General features: G+C 37.1%; 1 protein-coding gene across 1 annotated transcript; it reads right to left on the reverse strand.

Annotated features, from left to right (window-relative positions):
• Positions 1 to 155: 155 nt before the first annotated feature.
• LOC100264832 (glycerol-3-phosphate 2-O-acyltransferase 6) lies at positions 156 to 2,635 on the reverse strand. The gene is made up of 2 exons (XM_002279055.5): positions 1,853 to 2,635; positions 156 to 1,183 (listed from the first exon to the last, which is right to left on the reverse strand). Exons 1-2 carry the CDS (start codon positions 2,468 to 2,470, stop codon positions 302 to 304), a joined length of 1,500 nt encoding a protein of 499 aa, XP_002279091.1. The 5' UTR covers positions 2,471 to 2,635; the 3' UTR covers positions 156 to 301.
• Positions 2,636 to 11,179: the final 8,544 nt, after the last annotated feature.

Genomic DNA, 11,179 nt, shown 5'->3' on the forward strand with positions numbered 1-11,179 from the left:
AAGCCAATCCTCAATCGTGCAAGTACGCTATCCTCTCCATGTTGGTGCAGCGACCACCCGCTCCCACAAAGCGACTCTAAGGTGAAACTTGTCCAGATAAAATTTATTTTCAAAAACTTAAAAAAAATGACCGTTGACTTGTCTCCACGACAATATAAGAAACTATTATTTTTATAATCACAACAATTTATTATCATCACAATCGGAGTTCATTGTCATGATAATGATTCCGGCATATAATATATGTAAAACAATAGAAAATCATGAGACTAATTAATTTACTTTGAATCACTTTCAGTTCTCAAGCCTTTTCCTTTTCCTTTTCGTTCTTGAACGGAACACTGCCGTCTGTTCCGGCAAGTGTGGCGTATTTGTCCTTCCTGGTCAAGTTAGTGCACTCAAAGCCAAGGGTTCCAGCCAGCACCCTCTGGATGTAATTTGCAACTTCGATTGGGGATTTCCCACCTTTGCAAGTGAGCTCGGCGGGCAGCTGATTCAAGAAGGTGATCTCGTAGGTGGGCATTGGATTCATGAACACGAAGTAAGGATCCAACAACTTATAACCCCGGGTTGACGTGCCATAAAACACGCTCTGCTTGGTATTAATGGCAACAGGCACAATTCTATCAGTGAGCTCAGCAAAAAGGGCGCTAAATCTCAACAGAAATGGCTCTCTACATGTAGTTCCCTCCGGACAAATTACTAAATCACCTTCTTCAAGTAAGCGCTTGATATTTGCTGCATCCTTTTCTCTCTCCCTGGATAGTGCAACGGCTTTGATTGGAGAAATTAGCTCCGAGAATTTGCTAATACTGTAAGTGACACAGCTGATTTTTCTGCCTAAAGCCACAGCCGTGACCACGGGGTCCAAAACTGTCCTATGGTTGCAAACGAAGAGGACTCCACTTTGGCCTCCCTTTGGCGGGGGAGGAGGTGTACCCTTAACAATAAGCTTGATTCCCAGGATCTTGTAATTGTACCTCACAATACGCTCTGGCAAGGGAATGTTGAGGTAGACCCTAAGGATGGAGAGAATGATCCCAATTGGCATCCATAAGAAAGTCAACAGGGCAGCCACAGGGGTGGGTCTCTGAACCAAACGTCCCTCGTGAAAAATGACTGGACTCAGAAGCTTGTTCCTTGGTAGTGGCTCACATTTTGTCCTTGGCACCATGTATCCTTCCTGCAATAACATATGCCAAAACTAATTTACCCAACCGATAAAACCTGAAATCATTAATTTGGGATGGGATGAAGCTGAATATAATTATTAAATATATACAAGAGATCTCGCATAAGTAATCATAAGAACCAAAAGGATTCATGATTAAACCATTGTCATTGTCATTGTCCATCGCCACTTGCATGAAAGCTGAATGAGCAGAAAACTATATGTGGTGTGATTTATTCTTCATATTTCTTTCATGAGGATCTCGGAAATGAAACATGCATGATGGATCAAATTTTATTAATGGCGACGGGACCATGTTGTTAATTGTTGTACTTCAGAAAAAAGAATGGAGAAGAGAAAAGCATGAGGCCCCAGGGAACAGAGACCCGTTAGACAGTTGAGCGTAGATAAGTGCCCGTGGACCATTAAAATTTAAAACTTGTTCAAAACCGAAAAGAGAGATGCTCATGAACAAAACATTGTTCCCATAAAAGCTCCCACCAAACTAAGAAAAATAGAAAAATATGACAGGTAACTCTGCATGTTTCAATTGTTGTACCAAAATGTGGAGTTAAGAAACAGCTCATCCAAATTAAAATCTCATCACCACCACAAGGGAAGAAAACGAAAGGGAGAAAAACAAAAAAGGCGAAAGAAAATGACTGGGTGTGGAAATCGAACCTTGCATAAGGACATGAAATCATGATCCGTATCTCTATCTCCCAGGCCCACATCTGGCAAATTCATGCCAAATTCTTGCTGCACTGCCGCTTTCTTATGTTCCCCAACCAAAACTCCTGGTTTCTTCACAAACCCAGTCGCCCTTCCGGAGTTCGATACTTCCAACTCGGTCCCAAGAACCTTATCGGCACCCATATAGGTCTTCACAAAGGGTTCCACCATAATTCTAGGATTGGCAGTAATGATATACCTCTTCCCAAAGGAATTAAACACTCTCCAACTCTCGGGGTGCACATCCTCAGCATAGAACTTGGGCAGGACTGACCTCGAAACAAGCTCAATCTCTCTAACTTTGAGTCCCGCAAAAGCCATATAGATAAAGATTTTAATGGCTAGCGACTCCGAAATGAACAAGTAAATGAAATACACTAGTGGAACCGATGCTAGGAGGAGGATTGCCCTCACAAGGCTACCAGCTTCAAGTGCCACAAGCATGAAGTAGGGAAATGCGCTTCGGGACACAAGAAGCGTGCCATCTAAGTCTGCCGCCACTGTCTGATTGGCTCGACCGTCGGAGCTGCATTTCGATATTGGTTGGAAATGGCGTTGAGCCCCCATGAGAGAGAGAGAGAGAGAGAGAGAGAGAGGGAGAGAGGAGTGGTGTGTGTTATTGTGTGTGTGAGGCGTGGTATGTCATGAAGAGAATGGTAGAGGGGGTGGGGGGTTTAAAAAGGTGGAGAGAAAGGAGTGGATGCAGTTGGTCATGTAAATATTATGCAGTTGAGGGTTGGAGAAAGGACTTTCTTTTCTTTTTTTTTTAAGGAGGGTTGAGGTTTGTAAAACCTTCTTTGACGTTTAAACTAGGGCAGTTGTGAGGAGGGGTCTTGAGTAGTTGAAAGTCGATACCAACGCCTCCGATACATTCAATTAGCCTACTTTTTAGTTTCTTGGCGCCTCCCAGTCGACACCAATTATGGCTTAGCCTATAATACCCTTGTATTTTAGCAAAGTTTATTCCAATATAAGGTTGAGGATGCTGTTGCTTTCTAGGATGTTCACTAAATCATTAGTCCATTGCTAGTAATGACCATACTCACCAAGTTAGGACTACTTACCTGTTTCACTATATAAATGGAAATTATCATATTTTTATAACTTAATTATCATATTTTGCCAAGCTCTAATGTGATGACTTGGTTTAAATGCTCTAATGTAACCCTCAGTCTGATTGGTTAGCGGACAAAAATTAGATATAAAAGGTAAGGATCTTTCCATGGCTTAGAGTCGCATTCGCTGTTGGTACTTGTACTATTTCCCACTTTTCGTATGTGCAGCTTCTTATACCAAAACAAGCAGAGCTTGGAAGAAAAATGGCAATTCCAAAAATATGGTAACCCTTTAGTAGCTGGGCTTAACGTTGCAATATTTAAAGGCAAATTCTACCTTTATCTCCTTTTTTCTTCCCCTAAATCAAGGAGGAGCCCAGAGTTGCTCCCTGACTCATAGTATGCGTCATATCATCTGTATTCCTAAAAATTACTAATTTTCTGCACATCAAGGTCTGGTCTCCAGAAAAATAAGAACAGCAAAAAGCAAAAAAATGTACAAGACCTTTTCACGGTCACTTTAACCTGCAACACAAAGAAAAATTAAGAATCTCAAATTTTCTTAATCCTTTCCCAAAAGCGAAAATTTAAACGAACTGGACCATTTACTATTCATTAAAGGGAGAGTTTGGTCCTTTCCCCCACAACAAGGGGGTGTAGCTTGAGGGGACCATACGCAAACACTGGCTTCCCACAGATAACGGAAGCTGGCTATATCCACCCCCACATGTGTAACTCAGTTGATAGGGCCATCGACAATCTCCACCACAATATGTCACTATCGTTTTTTCATTTTTTTTTTTTTTTTGTTTTTTCCCCGTATGGTGAAGACATTAGAACAAATTGCGACGTATACTAGCATTGCATCCAAGAGGTGGCTAAGTGAGCCAATTTAATGCAAGCTAACAGAAGGGGCCATTTATTTCTAGTCTTTTCAAGGTTCGGCTGATAAGATATTTGTTACGTGTTGATTTTTGTGTGTGAGAGCACATTGGAACGGTTTGTTAATTACAAGAAACGGGTAGATATCAAAACCAACCACCCTCTCTCTTGAATCTTGCCTGTGAAGAAACCGTTAACTTGAAAGCAATCAAAAACCCAGACAAATGAGAAACTAAGTTGTGGATTGGTTGTTGAAGTTAGGCATTCTCTGCCTCCCATTTTACTTGTATTAAATAAACAGTTGCCGACGGCATATCCATGTGCGGCGTAATTAACATAAGTTTATCAAGAAGAGCGTGCCTCTCCAGGAGGCTGTTTTCATTTCTCTTGTTAATTTCCTTTCATCCCTCTTTTCAATCACTACATTTCTAATGCGTTGCACACCTGCATACATGTGATATATCATTGTATGAGAATCACGTGGACTCTGGCATCTCCTTCAAAGAAATAGAATGTGACATATGATGAGATGCAACATCAGCCATTTTTTTTTCACTCATTTCCTCTCCAATGACTTGTCTTCCTGCCTACCTAGCCATAAGAAAGAACTACAATCATGGCGAAATACAGGAATTGGAAAGAGGGAAATTAAAATTTATTTTTTGCGTCCAATAAGACGGAACGGGTATATATCACAACGATGCGTGAGTAAGAAGTTACAGTTGCCAGTCCATACACGGAAGGATTCATTTATAACAAATAAAATTTAGACTGATGAATCTATCGGAAATTTGCTCTTGCTTTAATGCGAAAGCTTAGTAGACCCTATTAAGTTCGTGGTACCACGTGAAGTAAATGCGGGCCAAAGAAAAGCCTAGTTCAGAAATATAGAAGCTATGGTGGCCTGAGAAAAGCGGTCACACGCTCAATGTGAATAAATATGAACCGAGCGTTGATGCATATATATGGTCTGTCATGTCGCTTTAACAAAGAGCATATGCCATACACTTACTTAAGGGCACATGACCTTGCCCTTTGCCCTCACCTAATCTGAGGCCTGATTATGCCACTTCTTCATGACACTTGAGAGTGAGTATTAATCAACCAAATTAATTAATTGTGCCAAGCGCTTTCTTGTGTCTGCGGCATCATGATCTAAGTCCAATAACTTATGAAATGAAGTGTAACGACTCAAAATTATGAATCGGGGCCCTAGGGGAAGATTGTAGAATGGGTCGATATCGTCCTGAAGCCCTGCATATGCATCCATATTACAGCTAATAAGTCACTAGATCTCACATGTAACATCAAATACAAGCATACAAAGCGCAAATTAAGTGTACGGTTTCTGCATAAATGCAACACTCAAGTTCCTTGCTGAGGTAACGGTACGATTGTTCTTAAGTTTAAGAGATGGATTTGCATGGAGTCAGTAAGTTGGGCATTTAAAGTATCATGGCGTCTCCATCGATGGAGCTGGCGAACAGCTCATATTTTGTTCCATTACTAGACATGTAAAGGCGAAACTCGTAAATGCATGGACTTCCTCTGCCAATGACGCCAAAGGCCACGCACAAAATTGTTTCCTCATATACACAGTGGAACTGAATTTTCATGTTTTCAAAATGGTCGGTCCACTTTTAGATTCCGATGGATCATATCTCATTGAATTTTGAACATCATTGAGATATATTGAGCCTAAATTGCGGTTTTTTCCTCTTTAGTTTTCAAATACGCTATTAAGGTTGCTGCAACTTTATTGTCCTTTTTTTGAAAAAAAATCAATCAGAAACTTATGACTAATTCGATTCAAGCTAATTTTTTCAATCAAATAACCCAAATTTTTTCCTTTGTAAAATTCTCTCATGTTATGGCTTTGAAAAGTCACATGTTCAATGAATTAAACACTCACGTTGACATAGTTACATTTGTTGGAATCTGTACAATGATTAATGGTGAAAAATAGAAAAAAAAATAAAAAAGAAGAACACAAAAATTTAATGTGATTCGGCTAATTTGTCTACGTCCACGGGAATAAGGAAAGATGATTTTCACTATGTATCAAATTAGGATCATTATACTAACCCTTATGAATGAAATTCCAAAAATATCCTTGAACCGTACCACGAGGCACCCCCAATCTATCGTTCGTCCACAACAATAGAAATACAAGCTTGAATGACAAATGTCGTTGCTCCTTGAATGACAAATGTCGTTGCTCCGCTCTATTCCACTTCACTACGTTCTGTTCCACTCTGCTTCGCTTCCTTCCACTTCACTATGCTCCGTTCCACTCCGGTATTTACCCATTTTTCTTCATATGTTTTTCGCTTAAATATGAGTCACATGCTACAACACATTAGAAAATAGAAACTTCCTTGGTAAAACAACAATTTCTTTTACTATTCATAGTACTTGCAATTTCTCCAACATTCAGGGGAGCAAAAATTTGTTGTCCTTGAGGAAGCAGGCCTCCTAGGTCTTCAGGATGAACACAGAGAATCCAACCTTGAACACCAGTCAGGCAGCATGGCCAGTTAAGGCCAGCCGACGCTGGATAGTGCGTTGACCTGTGTAAAATGACAAGTCCGACGGAAATAAAATCCTAACCACATTATGTCTATCTCAATAAGTACACTATAACAGCAACGACCTTCATCTACTCTCGACAGGTGATAGAGCCATCAATCGAGGTACGGATGTCTTCCTGTAGTAATTGTCCATCACATCGTCACCTTGCGAAATTATCCGGCCAGCATCCCAAACACGATTATTAGACAACCGTTCATAGCTGCATTTTAAGGTATCAGAAAACGAGGAATAAGGTAAGTGGTCTTTGGCTCTCAAAACTCTCATCTCTTTATCCACTCCTTTCCATTTTCTGTCTAATGTCCCCTCCAGTCTTCTTGTGTGACAAGGCACAATCTTCAGTAAGTGAGCCAGTCTATAACACAAGTTGGAGCACCACTCCAATTACCAAACTCATTGATTCAGAATTTCAGAGTTATCCCGGACCTCCAAGAGCGTGGGCTTGTCCCGCATATAGGGCAGTGTATCAAGTCAAGTATTTCCATAAGCTCTACCAATTTAACGTGACGCATATGCGGTGCCAGGATCAGTAATCCATCTAAAAGCAATTAAGAGAATTGGACCCATGAAAATCCAACTGGACATTTTCTTTCTTAGTCAAACTCAAAATCATCAATCAATGTAACCTGGCTTTTAAGTTTTCAACGTAGATTCTCTAAATTGCTTAGGCAATGGACCTCCAAATTACACTAGTGGAACCGATGCTAGAAGGAGGATTGCCCTCACAAGGCTGCCAGCTTCAAAAGCAACAAGCATGGAAGTAGGGAAAAGCACTTCTGGACACAAGAAGCGTGCTATCCAAGTCTGTAGCCTATGTCTGACTGGCTCGACCCTCAGAGCTGCTAGTTTCGATATTGGGTTGAAATGGCGTTGAGTCCCCATCAGAGAGAGAGGTGGTGTGTGTTATTGTGTGAGGCGTGGCATGTCATGAAGAGAATGGTGAAATGGGTGGGGATTTAAAAAGGAGGAGAGAAAGGAGTGGACGCTGTTAGTCATGCAAGTATTATGTAGCTGAGGGTTGGAGAAAGTTTGTTCTTTTTTTTTTTTTGCTAAGGAAGGAAGTTTAAGGTTTGTAAAACCTACTTTGACCCTTAAATTAGGGTAGTTGTGACTTGCGAGGAGGGGCCTTGAGCAGTTGAAAGTCGATATCATCGCCCCCCGTTACATTCAATTAACCTTCTTTTTAGTTTCCGGGTGCCGCCAAGTCGACTCCAATTATGGCCTAGTCTAATACCCTTGCATTTTAGCCAAGTTTATTCCAATATACAGTTGGGGATACTGTCATTTTGCTTTCTAGGATATTCACCAAATCATAAGTCCATTGCTCAGTAATGACCACATTCACGAAATTAGGATTAGTCACCTGTTTCACTAAATAAATGGAAATTACTTTTTATTATTATAGAAATAAAAGGTCAGAATCTGTCAATGGCGCAGAGTCGAATTGGCTGTTGGTACTGTTGCCCACTTTTCACATGTACAGCATATTACTATACCGAAACAAAACATAACTTGGAAGAAAAATATCCATTCCAGACATATGGTGGCCCTTTACTAGCTGGGCTTGATGTTGCTATCTTTAAAAGCAAATTCTAAAAAGAAGGCCAAATCAATGTGGATGCCAGCCTAGCTACCTGACTCATGGTATGCATCATATCACCTGTACTCCTAACTTTCTGATTATCTGCACATCAATGCCTGGTCTCCAGAAAATAAGAAAAGCCAAAAACGAGAAATATACCATTTTCAAATTAAAAAGAGCCAGAATGTCAAAATTTCATAATCCTTTCTCAAAAGCGAAAATGTAAACAAACTGGACCATTTACGATTCATTAAAGTGAGAGCTTCCTTTCTCCCACAATCAGCGGCTGTAGCTTGAGGGGACCATTTCGCAAACACCAGTTTCCCAAATAATGTAAGCTGGCCATAGCCAACCCCACAAGCGTAACTCGGACCATATCATATGGCCATCAACAATCTCCACCACAATGTTACTATCTTTTCTTTTTTATTTATTTATTTTCTTTTCTTTCATATGGTGAAGACCTTAGAACCCCATCGATAAATACCATTCCATCCAAGAGGGTGGCTAACTGAGCCAATTTAATGCAAGCTAACAGAAGGGCCATTTATTTCTAGTCTTTTCAAGACTCCACAAATAAGATATTTGCTGTATGTATTAATTTGTGTGTGTTCTCATTGGAACTGTTTGTTACAAGTTTCAAACGGGCAGATATCAAAATCAACCACCCTCTCTCTTGAACCTTGCCTGTGAAGAAACAGTTAACTTGAAAGCAATCAAAAACACACAAAAACGACAAACTAGAAATTTCATTCTAATGTCGGATTTTGGTTGTTGAAGTTAGGCATTCTCTGCCTTCCATTACTCGTATTAAATAAGTAGCTGCTGACGGCATATCATTGTGCAGCGTGACTAACATAAATTTAACAAGAAGAGCGTGGCCTTTCCACGAGGCTGCTTTCATTTCTCTCGTTAATTTCCTCTCATCCCTCTTTTCAATCACTACATATCTAATGCGTTGCACTTGCATTCATACGATATATCATTATACGTATGAGAATCACATGGACTCTGGCATCTTCAATACTAGCTTCAAAGAAATAGCATGTGGTATATGATCAAATGCAATATCAGCCAATTTTGTCAACTTATTTTTTGGTTCCAATAGCAGACGGAACTATTCATTTATAACAGAAAAATTAGACTGATGTGATGGTATTTGAAAATTTCTATTGCTTTAATTGTGAAAGCGCAGAGCAAACCCTATTGAATTCGCGGTGCCACGCGGACCAAAGAAATTTTATAAATAGAATAATTTTTATAATTAGGTATATTAATACCAAAATCAGATGTACTGAGTGAAATTAATCATAAAAGTATTATCAAATCACCCATAGTTTTCACGAGTTGATGGTAGGATGTAAACAAAACACCAACGACTTTTTCTACTTTAGACCAACTATAAATGTTGCACATAAATAAATTAATGTTGATACAACTGTTATCAACCCCATTGACTTCGGGGTTGATTTTTTGGTAGTCTTTAAAACGATATAATGGTCTTGTCAAGTGATAATCATTCTCTGTTCTTTCCATTGTTCTTTTTACTGTGGAGTTAAAAATATTTTTTTATTTTTTAAAAAGAAAAATAAAAAAAACATATTTGATCATTAAAAACAAAATCATTTTATATTATTTTCACTTATTTTACGAAAGATTAAAAAATAAAATGCTGGATATAAATATTATTTTTAATATATATTTAAAAACATTAAAAATTAATTAAAAACATTTCAAATTTTGAATCGGGTTTTATTTTATAAAATATAAAACGATTTTTAAAAACTGTTTTTTAAAATTATTTTTAAAAATAATTACCAAATTGGGCTTAAGTTATTTTTTTCTCGGACAATGAACCCACTTTGAGGGGCATTTTCTATGACTAGTTGTCCCACTCCCTTAGGTTGGACCTATGAGTACAAGGTCGCCCCCATTTAAATTACCGGTGATCTACCAAGTCAAAGTTTAGGTAAGCGGCGGCAACTTCAATTGCTTCAATGCTACCGAATATTACAATCTAACTTTAAAAAGGGTAGTGATATTTCTCAGAAGTTTTGCTACTGACTGGCTGCGTTTTAGCTTTGTCTGGAGGATTGATTAGTCCGAATCATGATATGTATCCAATCTAGACGTTATGCATTTGATTTAAACTGAATCTCCATTTGGTTTTAGCTGTTATTTTTCTATTTTTGGTTCAATATGATCCTAATATTTGCAACTAAACTTAGGATCCAATATTGATTTAGATTTAGTCCATGGCAGAACTCGAGGAAAAAAATAATTACCCTCACGGATCATTAAGTAATGTTTAAACATTTGGAGTACTTAATTGATTAATAAGGACAAGATTAGAAGGTAGGTTCTTTGCATGCCTTAGGCATTTGTAGTACTAAAAACTCTTTTTTAATAACTATTTTTGAAAATAATTTTTTGTTATAGATATAAAAATAAAAAATAAAATTGATAACTAGGAATAGAAATCAATGTGTTTTTAAAGAGATCTTTTAGGACCTATTTAGTATTTTATTTTTTTTAAATAATAATTTTCTATTCTCCAAAATAAAAAAATAGAAAAATGTGTTTGACAACAAAAAAATATAAAATAATTTTTATTTCTCAAAACAAAAAAAAAATGATGTTTTTAGAGGTATCTTTTAGTTATTTTTAGTTGTTTTACTTATTTTATTAGAGTTATTTTAAAAAAATTATATAAAAATAGAAAGTGATTAAAAATAAAACATTATATATAAAAGTTATTTTTAAAATATTAAAAATAAGTTAAAAACATTTTAGATTCCCAAATAAATATTTTTCTACAAAATTTTTATAAAATATCAAATAACAGTTGTCAAAAATTGTTTTTAAAAGCTATTTTAAAAATTAATTATTAAACATGGTCTTAATTATTTTCACCTATTTTTTAAAATTTGTTTTACAAAATAATTATACAAATATAAAAAAAATTGAATAAAAATAAGATATTATATATTAAAGTTGTTTTTAAGACATATAAAAACAAATAAAACAAGTTAAAAATATTTTAGTTTTCAAACATACTTTTATTCAATAAAATGTTATAAAATAGTTTTCAAAAACTAATTTTAAAAATTATTTTTTAGAATTTTTTTAAATTATTTTAAAAAACACTTATCACATAAGGCCTGATTG

This window comes from Vitis vinifera, chromosome 8 (genome assembly GCF_030704535.1).
Source record: "Vitis vinifera cultivar Pinot Noir 40024 chromosome 8, ASM3070453v1".
In the NCBI taxonomy this organism is placed as follows: Eukaryota; Viridiplantae; Streptophyta; class Magnoliopsida; order Vitales; family Vitaceae; genus Vitis; species Vitis vinifera.

Coding starts and splice junctions, on each gene's coding strand:
- LOC100264832 (XM_002279055.5), bottom strand. CDS start 2,470: ATGGGGGCTCAACGCCATTTCCAACCAATATCGAAATGCAGCTCCGAC. Junction 1,184..1,852: donor ATTTCATGTCCTTATGCAAG/GTTCGATTTCCA, acceptor ATGTTATTGCAG/GAAGGATACATGGTGCCAAG.